We start from the raw sequence: 26,808 nt of genomic DNA, 5'->3' as shown, positions 1-26,808 counted from the left end.
GACTGGGGTCCTGCCCCGGGAGCTTGGTCCTCAGCTGGCCACCATCAGCCCCATGGGAGGCCAAGCTGGTCTGAGTGGGAGGAGCCCAGGTCCATCCCTGACAGGCCACCGAGAGGATGGGCGCACGGAACTGCTTTGCTGGAGGAGAGGGAGTCCCCCACCCCACCTGTCTTCCCCGCCCCGGAGTTGGCCTGAGCCCCTGCACCCCCGATGCCCCCTAGGCCGGTGTCCCTCTGTCGGCTTCATCACTGAGCCTCTTAGGGAGCAGTAGGCGTGTCCTGGCCTGATGTGAGGGAACCCAGTGGTGGAATCAAACACCCCTCACACTACAGGCCGCATCATGACTCCTCCCCTCCCTCCTTCAGCTCCTCCCTCCGGGCTCTCTGGGTTTAAGATCCAGAAACCAAAACCAGTCCAGTTGCCCTGAGTGAATTCCAACTCATATTGACCCTAGAGGACAGACTAGAACTGCCCCATGGGTTTCCAAGGCTGTAAATCTTTACAGGTGCAGACTGCCACATCCTTCTCCCACGGAGGGGCTGGTGGATTCCTACTGGGGACCCTTCGGTTATCAGCCCAGCGCTTAACAATTGAGTCAATAGATTAAACAAGAAAAAAAATTTTTTGTAAGCCTCTATAATCCTTCTGCAAAGGGGAATTTGCCTGCAAGGGCAATAAGAAAAATGAATGAGCAAAGAGGTGCTCAGGAATGTTTATTATTATTTTTTTTTACTTATTTAACATCTCCATTTTTGTGCTGAGAGAATAGGTAGGAGCAGAAACAGCTGAGAGCCAGCCCCTCCCGCCCTGGCCACGCCCAGAGTGCCTGCAGCTGTGGCTCCAGGGTCATGAGGGCTCCTGGGGGCTTCCAAGCCAGTCCTCACCTCCACCTGAGTCACCGAGCACAGAAGGACTTTAGGGATCCCTTGACGGAATGCCTTCATTTCTGCAGGTAGCATAACTGGAGACCAGAAAAAATCACAAATTGTGCCATAGACACAGAGGCTACTCTCGGGACCAAGTTCAGATCTTGGCGTTTGTTCCAGGCCATGCCTTCCTCCTGCCACACCCCAGGAACTTGCACTGTTGTGTCCTTAGTTGCCCTTCAGTCAGCCCTCACCCACAGTGACCCTGTGCACAATGGTCCTGAAGCATCCCGACACGTGGCTGGGGATCAAACTGTTTTCACTGGCCGGTTTAGGAGAGCAGATCACCAGGCCTTCTTCCTAGTCCATCTCAGTCTTGGAGCCCAGCTGAAACCTGTTCAGCATCATAGTAACACACTAGCCTACACTGACAGACAAGTGGTCGGCTGTGCATGAGGTACATACATGAGCCGGGAATTGAACCCAGGTCTCCCACATGGGAGGCAAAAATTCTACCACCGTGCCACCACTGCATTGTAGCTATGGTACATTATAGCAGGAGGGAGAAATATCAAATTGGGAGAAAAGTCCAATTCCTCCTGAGGATGAAGTTGTGGGTTCCAGGAATGGGTTACCGAGGGAAGCTGTGGACTTCCCTCCTTTGGGGATTCAGCACTTAACACCGGGAAAGGTAACATTTGCCTGGTGTGGCTTAGGTGGGATCCTAGAGGAACATCTGAGAACGTTCAAGTCACATACCTGAGGAAAATTCCCCTGTTCTGTGTCAGCGATGTGTTTGCATGATCCCACACAAGAGCCACATGTGGCTATTTAAATTAATTAAAATTGAATCGAATTAGAAATTCAGTTCCTGCATTGCGCTGGCTACATTTCAAATGCTCTGCAGCCGCGTGTGGCTGTTGGCTACCATATTGGACGTGCAGATAGAGAACACTCCCATCCTCCTTTAGGGTTCTGTCCGACAGCCAGCACTGATGGAAGTCAAAGCTTTCCAGTGTGGTCCCCAACAGTCTTACCTGGAAACTCTTTAGAACTGCTGATTTCTGGGCCCCGGCCCAGACCAGGCTTCAGCACCTGGGCAGCCTAGCGGCCCCCACCCCCATGTTTACACAAGCACTCTGGGTACTTCTGATGCTGCTCTAGACTGAGCGCCCTGTACCACCCCCATCTGAGTCACCCCAGGGAGCATGTTGATAACTCAGTTTCGTTTCTGTGGCTGCCCATCTAGTTTCATTTCTCTTCGTGCTTGTGAAGGGGGAGGCATGGGAGGAGGAGCAGTTCACATACCACATAAAAACAAAGCCAAGGAAGAGAAAGAGCGGATGTGCCTGGAGTCTGCTGGGAACCTGAGCCAGTAAGAGCCGGACGGAGCAGGGGAGGGGGGAATGCTACTCAAAGCCTTAAATGCCAACAGAAATGTCCTTTTTTGCATTTCCTAAGTGACATGGCATTTGCCTTGTAAACTTGGCTAGTGTCAGAGGCAGGAGCAATAAAGATAAGTTTTGAATCTGACCCATGTGAGACAGGAAAAGGCCTGTGTTGGTGCTGGTCCACAGCCAGCCCCACAGGCAGAGGGGTGGAATCTAGAAGGGAACAACTGCCTCAGAATTTGGCCAAAGGCTGGTGCCCATGCTGGGATGGCTTGGGGCTACATTTGCTTAGCAGCGACTGTAGGGTGCATGGAGTCAGGGGGGTGGGGTGGGGAGCTTCGCAGCCTAAATTCTGGTCTCTGAGGGGCTTCGACTGCCTCTTCTCTTGTGGTTTCTGTGGTTCAGTGACCCGTCTCAGTGCTATGCTGTTAAACTGGCTCCCCCGGTGCAGGTGGGGAGCCCTGACTTCTAGTGCTTTCTAATTGTCGATGCGTAAATACCCCCAACCATGGCCAGATCCCAACCAGCAGGAGCCACCTCCAGCACCCTAAACCGCCTGCACCCTTGGGGCCAAGCAGAAAGGTGACATCATTTTATTGATGACACATTTTGAAACAGTTCTTTCTCGTCACGTTTAGAATTTTTACTATAGTGGTTTTCAAAAGAAAAGGATAAGGTCAAATTCTTTCCCTGACCCTTCAGCAGATGTTACTCTGTGCTGTACAAATGAGGCTGATGCCAAAGTGAGGGGAGAAGAGGGTGGAGCAAAAAGTCCCCCGTGCCAGGACACACCTAGGAACCCAGTAAAGTTCTCTGGTTGTATGCAAAGCAGCACTGGTAGACAGAGCAGTGTGGAAGACACACATCGCTTAGTCTGGGGGCACTGCTTCCATGGGTTGCTGCCCCCACCCCTCACAGCTACTTTCACCTTTTTGAGGAGTTATGTTTACTTTCATCATGGCAGTGGTCATGGGTTGAATTGTGTCCCCCAAAAAGATATGTTGAAGTCCTAATCCCTGGCACCTGCAAACATGACCTTCCTTGGAAACTGGGTTTTTCTTTGACGATGTTACCAGTTAACAAAGGCATACTGAAGTAGGGTTCTATAATTCTATTATAACTGGTGTCTTATAAAAGAGGAAAACTGACAGGAAAACAGGTCACACACAGCATGAAGACTCCGTGTGAAGATTTATCTACAAACCACAAAGGAACACCAAGGATTGCCTGCACACACACAAGCTAGCAGGGAGGCATGGAATACTTCCTCCCTCAGAGCCTCAGAAGGATGCCCAGACCCTGATTTTGTACTCCCAGACTCCAAAGCTGTGAGACAATACATTTCTGTTCTTTAAAGCCACCCACTTTGTGGTGTTTGGTTATGGCACTCCTAGGCAATTAAAGCAGTGCCTCTCTGAGCCTCCTGGGAGAAGGCTGCCTGGCAGGAAAAACACCTCAGAGAGGCTGTGGTGGCTTCTACAGGGTTATGCCATGAGCAATAAGTAGAAACCCAAGACCACACAGTCACTATGACATATTCCCAGTTCTGGCAAATTCTATGGGTACAGTGAGATGGAACACTTTTAAGAAAGGTGTGGCCTTTCTCACCATGATCTTGTAACTCCCACCCAAATGCTTGGGTGCGACTGTGCAAATAAGGTAATTGTGGTCCACCAAGAGGATTGGGCAGTTTTGCCATCCCACCAGGCTTAAAATGAACCATCCCAGAGGTGGGAAGGAGAGCCAAGAATAGAACACATCCTTTGGAGCCAGGATCCCTGTGCTAAGAATCTCCTGGAACCAGAAGGCTGAAAGAGAGAGAGAGCTGTAACACTGAAGATGGCGAGAAGGGGTGGCAGAGAAACGACAGCAGGAGAGACCGGCAGGAGAGAGTGTGGTGGCTTCCCAGCCCACAGAGAAAGCTGAGTGCCTGTGGGCATGACAGAGAAGAGGTTGTCCTGATGGAAGAACTTCATCCTGAGTGTTCCTGAACCTGAATTGTAACCTCTTACTTCCCTAATTGACAATATCAAAGAAGACTGACGAAGAATTGACACATTTGAATTATGGTGTTGGCAAAGAATATTTAATATACCATGGACTGCCAGAAAAATGAACAACTCTGTCTTGGAAGAAGTATGACCAGAATGCTCCTTGCAAGCAAGGACGGCGAGACTTCATCTCACACATTTTGGACATGTTATCAGGAGGGACCAGTCCCTGGAGAAGGACAACATGCTTGGTAAGGTAGACGGTCAGCAAAAAAGAGGAAGACCCTCAACAAGATGAATTAACACAGTGGCTGCAACACTGAGCTCAAACACAGCAACGATTGTGAGGATGAATCAGGACCGGGCAATGTTTTGTTCTGTTGTACATAGGGTCACTATGAGCTGGAACCAAGTTGACAGCACCTAACAGCAATTCCCTAAGGAAACCCCATTAACTGTGAGTATTGTCTGTCGAGTTTTGTGTGGTCCTTGCAATGAATTTTCTAGCTCAGCAGAGAAGTAGAGAGTGCCATGGGAAGGATGGTTAGTGTTAGAATTGGTAAAGATGGTGGAGAGAGGAGGCATATCTCATCTCCACCCCATAGGAATCAGTCTTGGGCAGTTGATCTTGATTCTTATTCCCTCTTGTGAAGTTAAAGGTGGTCAGACAATACCCCTGCCATGCCAATTTTACAGTTGGTGTCAGGAGTGGGATTTGTGGCAATGGCTCCAAACTCAGAAGCATGGGATTTTGTAAGAGAAAAAAGGAAGGGGTGTGGGAAGTGAAACTTTTGATTCGTAGGTGGTTACTTTGGTTGTTGTTACCTGCAATGGCTGAAAGGAAAGTTATGGTGGAGCTGAGGGGAGAAAAGCTACATCCGGAGTGGCTCTGGCAAAAGTCAGGCCAGATAAGCAAGATGATTGATAGGGAGACAAGGTCTTCTGGTTCCACCGAGCCAGAGGCCCAAGGCCATATGAATATGAATGGAAAGATAGTCAAGGGGTGGAGAAGATGAAACTGGAATGTTGTAAAAAGTGTTCTGTGTTTAGTATTATGTGTTTATTTGAATGTACTATGAATATTGAATGTTTCTCCTCCCTAGTGTTGTAAAGCAGGCCTCAATGTATGATAAGAAATGAATATTGGGTATTATAGATTACAGAGAGTGTGTAACTCCACCTTCAGCCAATACTTGCTTGGATATGTTAAAAGGAGAACTAGGATTTGCCCAAAGAAACACAGGCTTTTTTTTTCCAAGTCAGTAGCCCTGTGTATAGGGTGGGTGCTTAGGTTGAAAACCTGGGCTCTGCCCAGATTTGCATTTGAAAAGACACGCAGACCTACCCAGATCCACTGAGAGAACAGGAGATTTGCATTTAAAGGAAGGACCTCCAGAAAAAAATACTTTCTCTTTTTGAATTTCAAGCAAGCAGGTGGTTTGCCTTTGGGTGCATTGAGGCAGGAAAAGTCAGTGCCTATTAGAACCCCCTTCCAGGACTGGAAGTTAAAGGGTACCAGTGAGTAGACAGTTTGGTATGCTTGCTTATGGTGACCGCCTGGGTCCATTCATGAGTGGAAGCGGGGGGAGTGAAACAATGAAGAAACAGGCTGAATTTGGACATGTTCCACTGGAACACGTTGACCCAGCCACAGCGGCTAGGGATGAGAGAGAGAGAAGTGGTTACCCATTGTGACCTAGCTTGGATGGCTGGGGATGAGCTGACCAGAACCCAGCTGAATGAAGAGAAAGATGTTTGACACCATGAGCTGGTGTAGACTGCTGCAATTTGATGGCTTGCTCTGGACTGGACTTTGCTTATGGATGCGGACGCTCAAAGTTCCAAATGGAACAGAAGATTCTTCAAGACCAAGGAGAAGATGCTGTCTCCTCAGTACTAGTTTGATAGGAATGGGCAATTTAAACATTGGCTATCTAAATTGAGGGGAAATAAAGGCATGAAGTGGCTGGCTCACACACTTTTGTGAGTGTGCTCACACTCAACATGAGGGGGACAAGGGAGGATCCCTACTGAATAGATTCCTCTTTTCCTGATGGGTCTAGGGAAGAGAGGGTGGGGGAAGATGCTGATAGGATTACATGATTCAGTTGGAGTGTTGATCGTTAACAGATTAATTGTGATTGTAAAACCCGTAATTGTAGAAGCTGTAAGTGTGAAAGAGTGGACTAAGGGGAAGGCACTGCTAGACTCCAGTACAGTGGCTGAGCCTAAAACTCCTTAAAGGTTTTGCTATGCTGATACCTCATGAGGCTCAGATCAAGGGAATCTTCTCTCAGTGAAATTTTATCAGATGCCAGGAAGGGTGAAGCCAAGATGACTTTTGGAGAACCTGACCAGATCAGATGGACACCTGCAGCAGGCTGAATGTCTGGTACCTGAGTAACCTCACCCTGAGGACTCTTTGCCCTACTGAAGGACTAATTGTTGATGACTGTTTTAGACTCACAAAATGATTGGGAGGGGGAAGTTGTCCTCTAAGTATAAAAGAACTATGGCTAGAAAAGTCAGGGGGTGGCCTGCAGTGCCATGGATCACGTTTATGTGGCCTTTCTCATCATGGTCTTGTAACTCCCATCCAAGTGATTGGATGAGACTGTGCAAATAAGGTAACTGTGGCCCAACAAGAGGCTTGGTCAGTTTTGCCATCCCGCTAGGCTTAAAATGAGCGGTCCCACAGGCAGAAGGAGAAGATCTCACCGCCACCAAGATAGAAGAGCCAAGAACAGAGGGCGTGCTTTGCATTCGGGATCCCTGCATTGAAAAGCTCTTGGAATCAGGAGACAGAGAGCTGTAACACTGGAGATGGTGAAAAGTGGTAGTAGCAGAGACAGGAAACAGCACAGTGGGCTTCCCAGGCAGGAGAGAGAAAAAGCTGATTGCCTTGGGGCAGGAGGCTTGCTGGCAGAGTAGGGTGCCTCTGGGCACTTGGTGGATCTAGGTTTGCTGACCCAGGGAACTAGACCTCAGTGCCTTCAGGCAGAGGCTTACTGGCAGAGTGGGGTGCCTCAGGGCACTTATGGCCATGCTAATAGAGTTTTGTAGCATTTTTACAATGGAAAAATCAGACGTTTGCCTCCTCCCCTCCATTAAACATAGAACCCCAGGGTTAAGCAAAGAACGGAGTGAAGGTTTAAATGTGAAACCAGGACCAAATCTGTTAACCAGGTTGCTTTTGTTATATTCTGCTTGGAGGAAAAAATAAATTCCTAGTTAATATTAAAGAAGGCAGACTGTCACCACGGGTCTATCTAGGGTTTACACAGATTCAGCGCAACATTCTTAATTTTAGAATCATGACTCTAAAGACACAGCAAGATACTCAGCTGAGGAAGGATACACCAATATCTGTGTTTCTTCTGGAAACCCTGGTGGCGCAGTGGTTAAGTGCTGCGGCTGCTAACCAAAAGGTCGGCAGTTTGAATCCTCCAGGCATTCCTTGGAAACTCTATGGGGCAGTTCTACTCAGTCCTGTAGGGTCGCTATGAGTCGGAATCGACTCGACGGCAGCGGGTTTGGTTTTTGTTTTTGTTTTTTTGGTGTTCCTTCTGTGGCAGAGTGGGGTTTTTTTTCCTCACCTTCCTCGGATGGGGCAGTAGGTTCATATCAAGTTAGGAGCATAGAAGTGGTCATTAGTAAGGCAGAAAGACCAGAACTGAGGGGTGTGGCTATAAGGAATTGTCAATATGGACAAGAGAAAGGTTGTTGGTCTTGTAGAAATACTAGAGGCCACCCCAGAAAGGAACTGTCCCAGAATGTTTTCCTCTGGAAGACAGGTCTTCCACCTATTCTCCTGCTGACTTCTGATTTATCCAAAACTAGACTGATTATTTCTTATATTACTAGCCTGGGTGCCCTTGGCAATACTTGGCAGCTCACTGGTTAAGTGGCTGCCTTGGAGAGTCAAAAGCAGCTCCATTTCTTTCAGCCCAGCAGCACACAGTCATACTTAAAAAGCAAACTCTTTTGCTCAGCTGGCTTTATTGTTTCCCCTTGGTCCCATTTCCCTTTTAAGAGGGCCTTACTGCCCTTCCTCGTTACCTTGGCCTCTGTTCTTGGTTGTAGCCTCTTTGGTTCTTGCCCCTTGTCTGGTCCTTGCCTTTTCTTTTCCTGCTCCTTCTTCGCTGTAGGCTGCGCCCTGGCTCCTGCCTCTTCTCTCCTCTCCTCCTCTCTTGCTGGCTGTCTTCTTTGTTTTTAGTCCCTCTTTCCTTCCTTTTCCTTCCAAGTCAAAGCCTCAATCTCCTGTCCTTTATATTTATTCTGGGCTTCCAGAAGCTTCCAGGTGGGGGCAGAACCCTGGGGAGGAACCCACAGTGCAGTGACTGCTGAATAACAGAGGCCTTCTAGTCATGAATTTTGTTTTTTTAAAAAAATGGGTAGAAGGTCAAGGGGAGGGGGAGAGATGACTAGGTGGAGCACAGGGCATTTTTAGGACAGTGAAACTATTCCATAGACTACTCTAGTGGTGTCAAAACTCAGAGGACTCTACAATGCAAAGTGTGAACCCTAATATGAACTATGGACTTTAATCAATAACGTTGTTGTTAGTTGCCATCAAGTCAGCTGACGCCTGGTGACCTTATGTATAACAGAATGGAACGCTGCCTGGTCTTGTGCCGTCTTCATGATCATTGGTACCCTCGAGTCCATTGTTGTGGCTATAGTATCAATCCCGCTTGAACTTGTGGCAGTCTCCTGTTGATATATGGCTGCAGTAGTTTTTTGTTTTTAATTATCTTCTTTCTGTTGTACAGCAGTATTTTGCTAGGATGTAATATTAGTGATATTGTTCAATAATTTCTGCATTCCATTTGATTGTCTTTCTTTGGAAGGAGCACAGATATAGATTTCTGCCAGTCAGTTGACCAGGTAGCTGTCTTCCAAACTCCTTGATATAGATTAATAACCACTTCCAGCATTGCATCCATTTATCGAAGCATCTCAATTGATATTCTGTCAATTCTTGGAGCCATGTTTTTCACCAGTTATACAAAGTCACTATGAGTCAGAGCTAACTCAATGGCAACTAAGAACAAGAAGATAATTGTGGCATCCTGCTTGTGTCTCTTGATTAAGGATATTTTCTGTACCATCTTACGGACTTGAGAGACACTTGAATCCCATGTTGGAAAACATGTGATGTGAAACTAAGTAAGTGAATTCTCATGATTCATGTGATTCCTGGATTAGAAATGGGTGGCAAGTCCAGCAAGAGGCTGGATTTGCAGATGGGCTGTGGTCTGAGTCATTTTTAGGGGGAATACGTGAAACACAAACCCCACTTCTGGTTCTGATATAGTGACGGCAGGGCTAGGTTTGCTTCAAGCAGGTCCAAGAGGTGCTACCTCTCATCTCCGCACCCCTACCAGTTCTTCTGCCCAGAACTGAACCAGAGAAAGGGTGAAGCCATGGATGAAACAGAATGGTTTCTATTTCATCAGAAGTGACAGGGGGCCATTGAAACTCCTCCACGGTAATGTGAAACCTAGTCGCCCCTTATCCCCAAGCCCTGGGCCCTGTAGAGACCCTCGCTTGTGTTCTGTGACTATTTGCTGCCAAGAGTCCTCCTGCAGATGTGGGGGCCTGTGCTGGGCCAATGGTTTCCTCTGTTTTATGGACAGGTATTGGTTTGCATTGGGTTGAGGCGAGGAGGGGCTGACAAACATGGAGCTTGTGTGTGGTAGGACTTCTTGGTGACCTTTGGACCTCTCACCCATTTTTTGTCTTTGCAGAGCTCTGCAGGGAGATTGGAAGCACTAAGCAACAGGAAAACACTCACCAGACTTGACTGGCAATAGCTAATGCCTAAAGTCCACAAGCCTTGTCCACAGCAGAATCAAAATCCACTTTCTTCCCAATACCATCCTGAAAAAGAAATGAGTTCCCGTCAACGGCCACCGCCATCATTCCGCCCAGCACAAAAACAAATGATGTCTCCCCCAAACCAGCAGGCAGGAGACGTCACCATGCACTTCACTTCACTGATGCTGAATGAACAGACCACCAGCATGCCACCAGGAGAGAACAGGAGCCAGCCGCCACTAGGAGAGAATAGGAGACAGCCGCCACCAGGAGAGAACAGGAGCCAGCCGCCACCAGGAGAGAACAGGAGCCAGCCACCACTAGCAGAGAATAGGAGACAGCCGCCACCAGGAGAGAACAGGAGCCAGCTGCCACCAGGAGAGAACAGGAGCCAGCCACCACCAGGAGAGAATATGAGACAGCCACCACCAGGAGAGAATATGAGACAGCCACCACCAGGAGAGAACAGGAGCCAGCCATGGGCAAAGGTAAGTCATTGAGGTAAGGCATTGAGGAAGGGAATGTTCTAGCCACCAGCCAGATAGATAAATGCCAGGGAATGGTTGTGGGGTCAGCCCACCCAGGTGATAAAACCAGCAAATCAGCCCAATCTCAATGCACAGCTCTGTCCCCTAGCTCTTCTGGTCACTTCCAACAAGTACCAGGGACACACACAGGCTCTGCAGCGGCACTGGACATCTGATATCTGGGACTAGGGACTTCTGTTCCATGTTGTTGATCCAAGGTCCGGGATTGCCAGGAAAGACACGACTTACACATGGACAATGGGGAGAACAACACTTTACCCACATAGAGAAAAGACAGAGCAAGCTTAGCTTCAGTAGTGGGAGCTGGTCCCCAATGGCCAGTGGGTCACTCCCCACAGCCAACACAGGGCTGGTATTCTGTACACACCCCACTCATTTTGCCCGGAGGGACCCCGTTCCTTCCCCACCAGGAATAGGTATAGTAGTGGGGTTGACCAGGTGCCATATGATTTACATTATAGCAAACAAACAAGTACTCATTAGACCTGAAAGAGGGAAGGAGCTTCCCTGATAAGGAAGAACAAGAAACCAGGACAGAGGGAGGCTCAGTTCCCAGCCTGCATTATCAGGGAATGTTCTAGAACCCAAGGCTTCTGATTAGGGAGCCTGGGTAAGAACTGCAAGGCCGTACAACACACCATCTTCCCAACACATATGCTGGGAATCCTTCCTGGAAGCTTTTCTATCAGCTGCTACAGCTTCTGTCGCCACAGCCGATGTACCCTCCACCCTTCATCCTCCCCGTTCTGCAGTCCCAGGGCCCATCGCTTTGCCATCCTCTGGCTGGGAGCTGCCACCTCTTGTTGCCTTGTCTTCTCCCAGTTCCCTCCCCAGAAGCAAAGATTCACCTTCAACCTTTCCTCTGGGAGGCAGTTCCTTCTCCACCCCAGCCAAATACTCCCCTCTCCTGAGGACACCCCAATATGAACACAACACAGTCCCACCCTTGAGGAACATCTTGATCCACTTCCCCCCAGCCCTGGTCTGCAGCCCAACATGGACAAATAAAAAAACAAAAACCCAAAACAGTTGCTGTCGAGTAGATTCCAACTCACGGTGACCTCATGTGTGTCAGAGTAGAACTGCACTCCATAGGGTCAAGGCTGTGGCCTTTTAGAAGCAGATCACTAGGCCTTTCTTCTGACGTTTCTCTGGGTGCATTCGAAGTGCCACCCTTTTGGTTAGTAGTCAAGTAGTTAATGTTTGTGCCACCCAACATTCACAGATGCACAAATTCTGCCACCAGTTCCCCACAAGGGTGGGAACCTCTAGGATAAAACCCAATCTGAAACCAGGGCAGTGAGGTCTGTCTGCCTTCTGCAGTGGACCAAGAGCATCCTGCACAGCCAGTACGAGGAGAAGGTGCGCCCCTGCATCGACCTCATCGACTCCCTGCGGGCCCTGGGCGTGGAACAGGACCTGGCACTGCCCGCCATCGCTGTCATTGGGGACCAGAGCTCCGGGAAGAGCTCGGTACTGGAGGCTCTGTCGGGCGTCGCCCTGCCCAGGGGCAGCGGTAAGCAACTCTGCTCGATAGCACGTGGCATCAAACCATCCTTTGGGGACCAACCAGCTTGAGAGGCAGGCCACCGTTAGGGAGCCCAGGAGGCAGATCCTCCATGTCCTGGGCAGCTTAAGCTCGGGAGTGTATGGGTAGTCAGGAGGGGTCTGGGTGTCCTGCTTTGCCTTGCATTTTCTCTTTCACATTCACATCTAACAACCATCACCCCCTGTGTCAGTCAAGGTCCCAGCAGTGACCTTGGTGTTTCTTTCCAGTGGTCTTTATAAGAGCGTGGAGTCCCTTGGTAGTGCAAACGGTCAACGTGCTGAATTTGCGGCACCTAGGGACGTGGGCTTCACAAAGAGCAGTGATCTGAGGGTCCCCAGGATCTCAGGAGCACCAGCTTGGTCAGAGAGTTCCTACCTCCCTGCCAGGCGCCTCCATACACTGCACCTTTAGAATACCCTTTGACTCCTTCCTTTGAGATTCCCAGCTTCTCTCCCAGGCTCTCTGATCCAGAGGACAGGGTGCAGGGGAGTGGGATGCACTTGAGCAGGTCTCACTGTTGCATGTTTTATTTGCTCCCCTTCCCCGAGCAGCCCACCTGGACAATGCAGGCCCTAAACAAACATCTAAGGGGCTGAAGCTCCACGGGACTTGAGGGCTCTGAGGTGCACCGGGGCCCCAACATCCACACATATCGCTACAGAAAGCATGGTGGGGACCACTGCTGGTGACCAGCAGGGTGGCGCCCACTGACCACGCCCTGCATACAGCACTAACAGCAGCAGCAAAGGCTTCCCTAGAACAGCAGCTGGTCCCTGAGCCTTGTGCTCACCTACCCAACCCAGATCCTCCTGCGCTTATCATGAGGCCCTAGAAAGTGCCAGGAAGTAAGACACAGCCTGTGGGGACACTGGGGAAGTCCCTGGGAGGGAAGAGTAAGAGACACCAGTGCTACTTTTTTAACAGAAAACTGAACAGTGTTTTGGAAAATTTCTCTTAGGTATTACCACCAGGTGTCCTCTGGTGCTGAAATTGAAAAGGCAGCCGTGTGAGTATGAGTGGAGGGGAAAACTCATTTATCGAGACAAGGAACTCCACCTGCACAGCCCGGAGGAGGTGGAACAGGTTATACACAAAGGTAGGGCCACGTGGGTTTCTGCTGGCTCCATCCTGTGGCTGGCTTCCCTCCCTCTTCCCCAGCTCTTTCTACTGCTCCTCATTGCATCCATCACCCCATGATGGAGGGGGGTTGTCGCTCAACCTCCAAAATACCCTGACTCCCCACATGGCAAATTCCGGGGTGGTGCAGACAGTTTATGCACTTAGCTGCTAACTGAAAGTTTGGGGGTTCAAGTCCCCCCAGAAGTGTCTCAGAAGAAAGGCCTAGTGATCTCCCGCCAGCCAATCAGCCGTTGAAAGCCCTGTGGAGCGTGGTTCTACTCTGACACAGACGGGTCGCCGTGAGTTGGAGTCAACTCGATGGCAACTGGTTTGCCTTTTGGTTTTCCCCCCACATGGCACTGGCCGGTCTGGGTCACCGCCGCTCTCCCCCAGGTCCTTGCCCATTTCAACCCTCGCAGAATTATCTCCCAGCTGAAACCCTCACACACTGCCCCCACCTGCAGGGAGAAGTCTGGCCCCCCATCGCCAGGGCCTCATCCTCGTTCTGTGCCCCCCCCCTCCCAGCTCCAGGCTCCAACATGCTGGACTGATCTCAGCTTCACAAAGGAAAGTGCCCTTTCTTCCTTCTAGGCTTTTCCACTTGCTGGTCTCTTGGTTTCCACAATTTCCTCTCCTCTTCACCTGCCTGATTCCTACTCATCCTTGGGGGTCTTGGTTTAATGCCCTCCCTCCTCCAGGAAGCCTCCCTGGATAGGATCTGACCTTAACCCTGGGCCAGGCCCAGCCATCCTGGACATTGCTTGTCTTCCTGTCTTCTGGCCACATCACCAGGCAGCTCCCCCCACCCAGCATGGGCACCTCCCACCCGTAAATGCTGGAAGCACAGCTAACACCTGGCTGCTGAGCAAAGCTTACCAAGGCTTAAGATTAGTAGTAGGAAACTGTAAAATAATAAAAAAAAAGATCAATTGCTCCTGGAGTCTGGGGCCATGCCACCTCCACAGTGCCCCTTGGTGGTCGGTTGTTCATCCCTCCTACCAGGCCCCTGTCCCTCCACTCTTATTGCCCTCTCTGGTTTCTGCCAAAAAAATACATAAACAAACATTGGCATACAGTTGATTCCAGCTCATGGCAACCTGGTATGACAGAGTAGAACTTCTCCACAGGGTTTTCTTGGCCATAATCTTTACAGAAGCAGATCACTGTGCTTTTCTTCCACAGCACTGCTGGATGGGTTCGAACCACCAACCTTTTCGTTAGTAGTTGAGCGCAAACCATTTGTGCTACCTGGGACTGGTTTCAGCCAGAGGGAGAAAAATATATATACATGTCCTTAAAATAAAAGAATCTCCACAGCTATGAATTCTGAGTTTAGTGGAGACAAGTTTTTTGCATTATTAATTAGCAAACTCCCTATCACAGCACAAGGCCATTGGATGACTTTCTGGGCTTGGTGCTGCCCTGAGAACCCCATGTCTGCAAACCTGAAATGGCTTGCCCACAGGATTCTTTCCAAAATAGAGATGTCCTGCCCTCAATTCTAGTTCTCACCCCTCACAAACGCAAGTGGATTGAGGCCCTTAAGTGGCCCATTTGCAAGCTTCAGTTTTTCAAAGATCTGCACCCTGGCAGTGCCCACGACAGCTATTCTGTCCCTATTCTGGTCCCACCAACACATCCTGCAGGTTTGTGGATGTCTGTCTGACCCTTTCTAACTGTGAGCTTAGTGGGAACAGGCCAGGTGGGCAGCATGCACCCTGTGACCTGAGCCCCTAACATAGCACCAGCATGAAACTGGACCAATGAGTCCGTGCCCAGTGTGCAAGAAGCCAAACTCTCAGACACAGTCTTTGAGAGGAAGAAAGAGTTTATTTCACAGGCTAGTAAGCGGGAACTCAGGGGTATCGACCTCAGATTGAGTTCCCCAACCCGCACAAGCAATTTCTAATTTATACTTATACGTATTCACTTGAGGGTGGAGGAAGGTGGTGGGCAGGATCAGAAAGTTTTAACTATTCATGGTTTCTACGGATTATTCATTATAAGCAAGGCTAAGACTTGGCACGGAAATGGCCGGTGGACCCTTCCCTTTTGAAATGGGCTCAACTACTGCCAATGACATGTATCTGGTGATTTTGGTGCCCTGGTGTGAGTCTTTTGGTTCCTTGACATAAGCTCTCTTGCATTATTGAGCACGTGTGGCAGCGCAGGGTCATTTGTTGGCCATTGTGGTCTGTTCTGCGCGTGTCTGGCTACTCCAAGCCGGTTAGATCTGGACTCTTCTGGGGCTCCCCAGAGAGTCTGCAAAAACAACTTAGAAGACGTTAGTGATGTGGGGGGTGGGGGTGACTGGGAATGGCCTGATAACTAGTAGAGTACTAATGAATTAGGTGTCTTCAGCCTCTAGGGTCCCCTAAAAAGCACACCCTGAGTGTGGGCTCAGAAAAGGTTCTGTATACAAGTGAATAATGAACAAACCAGAGCCTAGACATCTTTAAAATAGCAGGTCAGAACTCCCATCCAGTGCTGGTACGGGTGTGAGTGGGTGCAGCCACTTTGGAAAGCTGCTTGGCAATATTTACAAAAGCAGAAAATGTACATACTCTGTAATCCAGCCCCTCTACTCTTAGGTATACGGACAATCCCTGTATTATGAAAAAGTTCCATTCCTAAGTCTATCTTTAAGTCGAATTTGTACATAAGTGGGAACAGGTAGATACAGTTGGTATTTAAGGTCAGTTAGTCAAATGTTTGTCTTAGTATATAGTATATAGTGTACCTTTCTATGCATAAAAAACATTAAATAAACACCTCCAGATTCACTAAAACATCTTTAACTTAAGTAAAAATAACAATGTTTTGATGTGCATCATGAAGTACTGCCCATTTGTTATTATGAACCAGTATGTACCTCAAATATTTCATATAATAGACTCTATGGGTTTTTTTTAATTTATTTTTTATTTTTTACCGAGTTGTATGTAAGTGGGACATTCATACCCTGGGGACTACCTGAACACCCAACCAAATTTTCACCAAGACAGGTTTTAGAATGTCCAGAGCAGCACTATTGCAATAGAGCCAAACTGGAAACTACCCAAATGTCCATCAACAGTAGACCACACATTGTTTTATGTACTGTCTACTGCTAGCCTCAATGGCTCCTCCTGGCCCACGCAGAAGATCTCTTCCAAAATAGAGACATCCTGCCCCCAAATATACTTAGTTTATGATTCTCCATACAGCAACTTGAAAGTCCTTGTGATGTGGCAAGTAGCTTCCCCAAGAGGGAACCATCCAGGAGAAAGCAAGGAGGAAACCATGATGTCTTTTATGACTTAGTCACACATTATCACTTCCAGGACACTGTCCATTAGAAGCAAGTTGGAGGCCTCCAAGATAACTCTGGAGACCTGGTAGCACAGTGGTTAAGAGTTTGGCTACTAACCAAAAAGTCAACAGTTCAAATCCACCAGCTGCTCCTTGGAAACTCTGTGGGGTAGTTCTAATCTGTCCTATAGGATCACTATGAGTCGAAATCAACCCAACAGCAACGGGTTTGGTTTTTTGGGTAAGATGATTGTGCAGTCTTCTATGAAATGTGCCCTGAAAATAGCAACCACTTAAGTATCAACTGGTTCCTCTCTGATGCTCATTAACTCTGACTCTGGGTTTCTCCCCTCTTGGCCTCCATAGCCCAGAATGCCATCGCTGGTCATGGTGTGAGCATTAGTCACGAGCTCATTCATCTGGAGATCACCTCCCCGGAGGTTCCAGACCTGACCCTCATTGATCTTCCTGGCATCGCCAGGGTGGCCATGGGAAATCAGCCCCAGGACATCGGACTACAGGTGAGCCTTCCTGGAACTTGGAAACAGGCCAAGCTGAAGTTGCAGGGGGGTACTTCAGCGGTTTCTGCCTACAGTCCCAAGGACTTCTGGGTGCCTGCCTCAGCCTTTGCTCCAAGTGACAAGAGGGGGTCTAGATCAGGACTGCTGAGGGCAGGGACCTCATACTCAGTTTCTGACTTGGCCTCATAAGGTCATGTAAGATAGTGAAGTGGACCTGGTGGGACCGACAGCTATGGGGTCACCATGAGTCAGAGTAGACTCAAAGACAACTGTTTTTTTTGGCGACTATTCATTTTTGGAGGAGCCGTGGTGACACAGTGGTTAAGCACTTGACTGCAAACCAAAAAAAGGTCAGCATTTGAACCCACCCAGCCACTCCACAGCAGAAAGATGTGGCAGTCTGCTTCGGTAAAGATTACAGCCTTAGAAACTCTACGGGGCAATTCTACTCTGTCCTATGGGGTTGCATGAGTTGGAATCAACTCCACGGCAAAGGGTTTATACATTTTTGACCAAGTAGTCTTCTCAACTGACTTCTTGATCGGTTTTTATTTATTTTATTTTTTTACTTTATTGCTTTTGACCAAATTATATGCTCCCCTTTCTACCTGTCCCTCCCCAACTTAAGGGCTGCCTTCAAAAGGGGAAAGAAAAGTATGTTTCCTAGAGCAAACTGCAGGAGAGGATAGGTACAGATAGGACTTGATGGGGGAAAGGGGAAAATGGCATGGTTTGTGGCTGCTAGAGGCTGGGGAGTGGAGACAAGGGGAAGGGAAAGGGCATTCAGAGCCAAGACCAGCCCTGGAAATCCATTCCAAATACCTCCCCATCTCTCCACCCCATCCCACCCTCTTTCTGAGTTTCCTCTCCACCCCATCCCACCCTCTTTCTGAGTTTCCTCTCCTCTGTCCCATTCTTCTTCAGCTGCAGGCATCCAGGGCCCCTCAGCTCCCTAGCACCCTCACTGTCCTGCCCCATCCGAAACCTGGCTGATAAACTCCAGAGCACATCTCTAAGCACAAGGAAATAGCTGCTAGAAATCTCCCAGTTCTTTGGCCATTGTCTTATTTCCATGTGAGAAGGAATATCTTCCTCTCAGTTTCCTGGAAATTTGACCCTTTACCTTGTCCATGAATCCCAACCTGTTTCAGGAATTGTCAATCAAAGAGGCAAAGCTTCCTCACCTTGGGCGTCTTTCACAAGTCCTGCCTGCCCTTGTATATTTGCAAATGAGTCTTTTCTCCAACTCTTCACTGTCTTTGAGTCTTCCCAGAGGCCACACCAGCTCCTTGTCCCAGTTGGATTGCTGGTGCATGTGCTCCATCTTCCTGGAACCACTCCCCCGTCTGAGAAATGTGCACGTGAACACAGACCAAAGTCCACAAAGAGGGGAGGGAGCCTGCCCTGCTGTCTGCCAAATTGTTCTCCTTTAAGAACTTTCTGTCCTCCCAGCTTCGTTGTGTTGCCCCTTTTAATGCTGAATTTTACCTGAGCCCTGTGATGTAGGAAAAATGCAATGGTTAAAGAAGTCCACCCACCCTTTGTGTTCAGGAAAATGCCTTGCTGCAAAGAACCACCGGTCCCAAACATATGAGTTAGATAAGACTCAGAGATGCCCCCTCGTTTACCTGTGACAGGGCCCGACAGAGATGCTCCAGTTCCCATTTCTAGCCTCATAAATGAGCCACTGAGCTGCTTGTCCCACTGATCAATGAGAAACAAATCCTTGTTCACTAGACTTTGGTTAAGCTCCTCTCCATGCCCCAAGTCTGTGATCCTTGGCCCACCTTCAGCCTGAGCCAACACAGTGCCCGTCCTTAAGGTCTCTTCCCAGAGAAAGGCTGACCTCAGCACAAAGCATTCTGATTTCCTGTCTGATGAAGGTTGCCTATTCATCCCTCTTCCCCACACCTGGGTTTTTTTTTTTTTCTCTCTCCCTGTTTCCCCTTAGCTTCTATAGAAGAAAACACTTTCTCCCTAATTCTTTGAGAGGCTCGCAGACCTTATGATCTGAGAGTTCTCTCTATTACCAAAGACCTGCTCCCCGACTACTACAAGGGCCCCTTTCCCCTTTCCCCCTCTTCTTTCTGAATACGGTCTCCCTATCAAAGTCTGCATTTATCTTTTATTTCACACTCCACTTTCCCATTAACACACACATGCACGTGTTCACCCACCCAACACGTCCATTTCCAAATACAATATATCACTCCCTCCTTGAGAACCATCTTCATTGGCTTCCAGGAAAATCCATGCTGGCCCTTCCTCTCTCTCCTCTCGGTTACTCCCTCTTAGTCGATTCTTCTCCACTTTTCTGGCCTCCAGATGTTGCAAAGACTCAGAGATCTCCCCATTGGTATCTCATTCAGGCTCATAGCTTTAAATATCACCCCGAACAACTCCCAAATCTCTATTTCCAGCTCAGGCCTCTCCCCTGAACTTCAGGCTCATATCTCCAGCTGCAGGCTCACCTTCCCTTCCCCCACCTTTGAATACCTAATAGCCATTAAACCAGTTGTCACAGAGTCACCTCCAGCTTGTGTGTCAGTGTAGCACTGTGCTCCATAGGGGTTTCAACGGCTGATTGTTTGGAAGTGTATTGCCAGGCCTTTCTTCCAAAGTGCCTCTGGGTGGACTCGAACCTCCAACCTTTTAGTCAGCAGGTGTCTTAATTATCTAGTGCTGCTATAACAGTAATGCCACAAATGGGTGGCTTTAACAAAGAGAAATTTATTCTCTCACAGTGTAGGAGGCAAGAAGTCCAAATTCAAGGTGCCAGGGAAAGGCTTTTCTCTCTGTTAGCTCTGGGGGAAAGTCCTTGTCATCAATCTTCCCCTGGTAAAAGAGCTTCTCGGTGCAGGGACCCTGGGTCCAAAGACGCACTATTCTCCTGGCTCTTGTTTCTTGGTGGTACAAGGTTCCCACGTCTCTTTGTTTGCTTCTCTCTTTCATATCTCAGAAAGAGATTGACTTAAAACACAACCTATTCTTGTAGATTGAGTCCTGCCTCATTAACATCATAGAGGTAGGATTTACAACACACAGGAAAGTCACATCAGGTGACAAAATGATAGACAATCACACAATTCTGGGAATCACGGCCTAGCCAAGTTGACACACATTTTGGGAGGAACACAATTCAGTCATGACAGCAGGCAAGTGCGTGAACTGTTTGCACCTCCCAGGGCCTCCTAAATGACTAATAGGGATAGTAAACTCAATGCGTCCAAACCTAGCACCTGATCTTTCCACCCACGTCTGCCCTTCTACTGTCTTCCCGTCTCAGAAAATGGTACCTCCAGCCTCACTGTTCACCAGGCCAAACCCTCTGGGGTCACACTTGCTGCCTTTTTTTTCTCTCATACAACGCTTCGATCCATCTGAAAACCCTCCAGCTCTACTTTCAAATGCACCCTGCTTCCACCCACTTCTGACCCCATCTACCACCAGCATCCAACCCAAGCCACCATCATCTGTTACCTGGATAACTGTACTGGCCTCCTGCTTGCCTTGTCTGCCCCTGCCCTTCACTGCAGCACCCTGTTCCAGTCTATTCCCAACACAATGCATATGTTTTAGAACACAAGTCAGCACATGAAAAGATGCTCAACATGATTAGTCATTAGGGAAATAAAAATCAAAAACCACAATGAGATACAATTTTATACCTACTAGGATGGCTATTATTAAAAAGAAAGAAAGAAAGAAAACAAGTGTTGGCAAGGATGTGGAGAAATTAGAACCCTCGTGCGGTGCTGGTGGGAACGTAAAATGGTGCAGCCGCTATGGAAACAGTTTGGCAGTTCCTCAAAAAGTTAAACATAGAATTACCATATGAGCCAGCAATTCCACTTCTTGGTATATAGCCAAAAAATCCGAAAGCAGATACTTGTACACCAATGTTCATAGCAGCACTTTTCACAATAGCCAAAAGGTGGAAACAGCCCAGTGTCCATCAACAGATGAGTGGATGAACAAAATATGGTACGTCCATAAAATATTAAAAAAAAAAAAAAAAAAAAAAACAGTGGCCATCGAGTCATCTGTGACTCACGGCAACCCCATGTGTGTCAGAGTACAAGTGTGCCCCATAGGCTTCCTATGGTTGAGTTTTTGGAAGCTGATTGCAAGACTTTTCTCATAAGGCACCTCTGGGTAGACTCAAACCCCAACCTTTCAATTAGAAGCCCAGCACTTAACCCTTTGCACCACCCAGGGGCTCTGGTATATTCCTACAATGGAATACCATTCAGCCATAAATACTAACAGAGCTCTGATGCATGCTGCAACCTATCTGAACCTTGAAAATATTATGCCAAGTGAAATAAGCCAGACAGAAAAGGGTAAATAGTGTACAATGAAACATCTAGAATAAATAAATGCATAGAGACAAAAGACTGTGAGACATCATGGGGAGATCTAGGGAAGAAGGAGAGGTCACACCTGGCCGCAGGAATCCAAGAGTCTTCAGGAAAGAAGAAATACCAGAGATGGGCTTTGAAAGATACATGGGTCAGCAGAGAGCGGAGCAGGGCAAGTGGGGGCTGAAGTGCCAGAGGAAGGGAATAAGCCAAGCAAAAGCACAGGGGCGTGAAAGCTGTGGGCTACCCTCTGGGATAGTGTTGGTCTTTAGCCATTATACATTTCCAGCTGAGTTCCCAGATGACCATAGTGTGATCTTTCTGTGTGTGATTCTCTTGCATCAGATCAAGTCGCTCATCACGAAATACATCGAAAGACAGCAGACAATCAACTTGGTGGTGGTGCCCTGTAACGTGGACATCGCGACCACGGAGGCTCTCAACATGGCTAAGGAAGTGGACCCTGATGGAGACAGGACCATAGGTAAGAAGAGAGCACCAGGCTTCCAGAAGACAGGAAGGGAGGGAGACGCTTCTCATGTATTTAGAACGCCCCAGAGTAGGGCACTGTGGTAGTGGTACTGAATCGTTCTGTGGAGAAGCAGCTGTGGGCTTCTGGGCGTAGGCATACACCACACATGGGTCATCTTTGTTCACAGTCAGGGTTCAGTTAGTGGTCAGAATTTGAAGGTTCTTCACCCTTCTCCCTCTCACTCCTCGTATTAGTGTCCTAAAGCTGTCATAACAAAGTACCACAAGCTGTGTGGCTCACAAGAACAGAAGTTTGTTGTCTAATACTTCTGGAGGATAGAAGCCCAAAATCAAGGTGTTGGCCGCCGATGATGTCTACTGGTAATTCTTGGCATTCTTGATTTATAGATGCCTCCAGCTTCACATGGCCGTCTTGCCTCTGTGCCTGTGCTGTTTGTCTTCTCCTCTTCTATAAGGATACTACTCAGATTGGATTAGGGCCACCCTACTCCAGTATGGGAAACCCTTGTGGCTTAGTGATTAAGAGCTATGGCTGCTAACCAAAAGGTCAGCCGTTTAAATCTACCATGTGCTTCTTGGAAACTCAATGGGGCAGTTCTACTCTGCCCTATAGGGTTACTATGAGTCAGAATTGACTAGACGGTGACAGATTTTTTTTTTAATGGACTCCAGTATGACCTTATGTTAACTTATAATATTTTTGTGTATATGCATCCCAGAATTCTTTACCCAGACCATGAAGTTCTAGGCGACCTGGCCCCTGTCCTCCTCTGTGACCTCAGTTCCCATCGCTGTCTCTCCGGCCCACTACTCTACAGCAGGGCTCAGCATGCCAGCTCACTCCCTCCCAAGGGCCTAGAATGGTCTTCCTCATCCTCCCAGGGCTGCCTCCAATCTCTCGTTCAGACCTCGGCCCTAGTGCTCCTTCTCAGGCAGGCCCTCTCTGTCCACCAACCTTCGGGTACTCCATCCACCCCTGCCCACCGTCATTGGCTAGCACGTCACCTCATTTTAATTCTCTGCATAGCACTTATCAGCATCAGATATTTGTCTTTTGTTTCTTGTGTATCACTAGGTTAGTTTACCTGGCTTCTTCTCGCTGGAGGGAGGGTTGTTCATGAGACCAGAGACTTGGCAGTCTTGTTCATGGCCACCTCTCCAACACCCAGAGTGGTGTGCTTAATAAGTATTTGTTAACTACCTGAACAAATTAATTAAAAAAGAAAGAAAAATTAAAGCATCTAAAAACTGCCGACAGTGCCCTTCTCTGTGACTTAATACTAAGCTGAACAGTAGGAGATGCTCATGGGCCGGTGCTGCACACCAAGGCACGTGCGTTTCCCAGTTGGAATCCTCTATTACAAACTGAGACACTCTCAGTTAGAGAGGTTGGGTATGAACATGACTATGAGAAGGCTCTCTCTCCCCAGCTAGGGTGAGTCCTAATTACAAACCCCTGTTTTTATTATATCACTACCTTTTCTCCAAATAAACTACAACGGTCTCAGCTTTCATGATCAACCACTGGTTCCAGGGGAAAGACTTTCTCGGCCACCTTTCTTCCCCCCCAGTAGAAGGTCCTCTCCTTTCCCTGTGGGAGGTTCGAACGTGGATTCACGTATGTCTCGGCTGTTAGTGACCTGAAGAGATATGCTCAGACAAACCTTTTAGTAAGGATAAAGATATACTTTTTTTTTTTAATTTTTATTGTGCTTTAAGTGAAAGCTTACAAATCAAGTCAGTCTCTCATACAAAAATTTATATACACCTTGCTACATACTCCCAATCGCTTTCCCCCTAATGAGACAACCCACTCCCTCCCTCTACCCTCTCTTTTCGTGTCCATTCCGCCAGCTTCTAACCACCTCTACCCTCTCATCTTCCCTCCAGACAGCAGATGCCAACATAGCCTCAAGTGTCCACCTGATCCAAGGAGCTCACTCCTCACCAGCATCCCTCTCCATCCCATTGACCAGTCCAATCCCTGTCTGAAGAGTTGGCTTTGGTAATGGTTCCTGTCCTGGGCCAGCACAAGGTCTAGGGACCATGACCACTGGGGTCCTTCTAGTCTCAGTCAGACCATTAAGTCTTGTCTTTTTATGAGAATTTGGGATCTGCATCCCACTGCTCTCCTGCTCCCTCAGGGGTTCTCTGTTGTGTTCCCTGTCAGGGCAGTCATCGGTTGTAGCTGGGCACCATCTAGTTCTTCTGGTCTCAGGCTGATGTAGTCTCTGGTTTACGTGGCCCTTTCTGTCTCTTGGGCTCCTAATTACCTTGTATCCTTGGTGTTCTTCAAAAGATATGCTTTTAAGTGACAACTTTTGGTAATAAGAAGATTAAAACAGAGAAAGAGAGACAACTGCTTAACTGAGGTGCCAGGAAATTTTCAGGAGATGGTAGATCAGACATTTGGGTTTAGCCACAAATTAAAAATCAGGAAAGACAGCAGAAGATTACATTGAGGTTCCAGCATAAACAAACAAATGCAACAGCAAATTTACACTCAAAGAACGTAAACAAAAATACAGGCTCAGAAGTCAAAGGTTTTCATCCAGAGCAAGTCAAAAGGCCTGGGGCAGGAGAAGAAGGATGAGAGAATATCAGAGGAGGTGCCCACAGAGGGGGACAGAGTGGGTCTGTGACCAGAGACTTTAGAAAGGGGTATCTTAGTTACCTAGTGCTGACGTGGCAGAAATACCACAAGTGGGCGAAGAAGCTAATTTTCTCACACTTCAGGAGGCTAAAAGTCCAAACTCAGTGCGTGACTCTACAGGAAGGACCTTCCTTGTCTATTTCAGCTTCCAGTAAACAAACAAACAAAAACCATTTGCCCTCAAGTCAATTCTGACTCATAGTGACCCTATAGGACAGGGTAGAACTCCCCCATAGAGTTTCCAAAGAGCATCTGGTGGATTCGAACTGCCAGCTTTTGGTTAACAGCCAAGCTTTGAACCACTGCACCAGCAGGGCTCTTCAGTATCTAGTTGTTGCCGGCAATCCTTGGTGTTCCTTTGCCTCTGGACGGGTTTTCACGTGGTATTTGTCCTCTTCTGTATATCTCTGAGCCTATTCTGCTCTTTGTATAACTCAGAAGGGATGAGGTTTAAGGCCCATCCTACTCTGGTTTGACCTCTATAATGTAAGAAAAGAAAAGCCCTATTTCCAAAAAAGGTCATATTTACAGGTACAGGGATTAGGATTCAACACATTTTCAGGGGACACAAGTCAGTCTGTAACAGGGGGTACAGACCCCCTTACAGTGAGAAACAAGTTGTTCTCAAGAACGTGGAGGGTAGACCCAGTCTGTTTTGAGGATGATACCCTATGTCCTGGCACACAGAGACACCCAAGAAACATTTGCTGAATTATACAGTGGGTGAACACTGAGAGAATAGGGGTGTCTTCGTTATCTAGGGCTGCTGTAACAGAAGTACCACAAGTAGAGGCCTGTAACAAAGAGAAGTTTATTCTCTCACAGTCTAAGAGGCTAGAAGTCCAAATTCAGGGAGCCAGCTCCCGAGGAAGGCTTTCTCTCTGTGTTGGCTCTGGAGGAAGGTCCTTATCATCAGTCTTCCCCTGGTCTAGGAGCTTCTCAGCACAGAGACCCTGGGTGGTATGAGGTCCCCATGTCTCCGTGCTCGCTTCTCTCTTTTATATTTCAAAAAAGATTGACTTAAGACAAACCTAATCTTGTAGATTGAGTCCTGCCTCATTAGCATCACAAAGGTAGGATTTATAACACATAGGAAAATCACATCAGATGACAAAATGGTGGACAATCACACAATACTGGGAATCACGGCCTAGCCCAGTGGACACATATTTTGGGGACACAATTCAGTCCATGACAATGGGTGAATAGGTGATAGATAAAATCCACCTAAGAGGAGTGACAGTGGAATAAAATGAAGGGCTGCCAGGCACTGGGAATCGAGGCTGCAGGAGGCCTGGGTGGTCCTGGAGAAGCGTTCAAAGCCCAGCATGTTCCAGGTGTGTCTGGAAGAAAGGGGAGAACTGACTGTGCACTGTCCTTCTCCACCCATCTCACAGGGATCCTGACCAAACCAGATCTAGTGGACAAGGGAGCAGAAACAGGTATCCTGAACGTGGTGCGGAACCTCACGTACCACCTCAAGAAGGGCTACATGATTGTGAGGTGCCGGGGCCAGCAGGAGATCACCGACAAGCTGAGCTTGGCAGAGGCCACTAAGAGGGAAATAAACTTCTTCCAAACACATCCGAATTTCAGGTGAGGCTCTAGGAGGGGCCTGGAGTTGGACTCCCGGGAACCTGTCCCCCCAGCTAGAATTGGCCAAGAGTACAACCAATTCGTCTGTAAAAAATGATAAGGTGTAGCATGGTCTACCCTTGTCTTTAATTTTTAATTCAATGTATTGGCTAATTTAGAGAAATTTAAACACGTTAGTGTTTCTTGGGCTTTAATGCCGCTGATGATTAAAATCGTATCACATCATTCCACACCTGGAGAGCCCTTTGCTCTCCCCAAATGTCTTCTCTTGCTTTGTCATTGGCGTGCCACACAATTTTAAGGGATTTTTTTTTTTTTTTGTAGTGCAGGTGGGATTCTTCTCATTTTACAGATAAGGACAATAAAGACAAACAACTAGCGAGTGCAAGCAAGACTAGAAAGAGATCTCCCAACTTCCTGAAACCTGGGTCTCCTATTCCAGATGGTGTACATTAAAGCCTGCCTTCTGGGTCTCCTAGGGCTGCTGCCACAAAATACCACCAAGTAGGAGGCTTTAAACAACAGCACGTTATCGTCTGACACTCCTGGAGAGCAGTTGTCAGAATGCAGGGCGTCGGCAGGACCATGTTCTCTCCCAGAAGGCTCTAGG

The 26,808-nt window shown here is 48.0% G+C and overlaps 1 protein-coding gene across 2 annotated transcripts in view; it reads left to right on the top strand.

Moving 5' to 3' along the window:
- Positions 1-2,139: 2,139 nt before the first annotated feature.
- Positions 2,140-26,808, top strand: part of LOC126070589 (interferon-induced GTP-binding protein Mx2-like) — a 37,195-nt gene continuing 12,526 nt past the window's right edge. Inside the window, exons 1-7 of one of the 2 annotated variants that reach the window (XM_049874911.1) lie at positions 2,140-2,241; positions 9,999-10,556; positions 11,940-12,132; positions 13,124-13,261; positions 16,942-17,096; positions 21,803-21,941; positions 26,000-26,198. In XM_049874911.1, coding sequence (XP_049730868.1) covers positions 10,068-10,556; positions 11,940-12,132; positions 13,124-13,261; positions 16,942-17,096; positions 21,803-21,941; positions 26,000-26,198 — 1,313 coding nt within the window. In that variant the 5' untranslated portion in view covers positions 2,140-2,241; positions 9,999-10,067. Of the gene's footprint in view, positions 2,242-9,352; positions 9,418-9,998; positions 10,557-11,939; positions 12,133-13,123; positions 13,262-16,941; positions 17,097-21,802; positions 21,942-25,999; positions 26,199-26,808 lie in introns of those variants that run through there. The other variant, XM_049874912.1, reaches the window with a different exon arrangement.

The sequence above is a fragment of the Elephas maximus genome, chromosome 2 (genome assembly GCF_024166365.1).
Source record: "Elephas maximus indicus isolate mEleMax1 chromosome 2, mEleMax1 primary haplotype, whole genome shotgun sequence".
Taxonomy (NCBI): domain Eukaryota; kingdom Metazoa; phylum Chordata; class Mammalia; order Proboscidea; family Elephantidae; genus Elephas; species Elephas maximus.
Note: the sequence above shows the minus strand (reverse complement) of the source record. Positions and strands in the feature narration are given on the sequence as shown.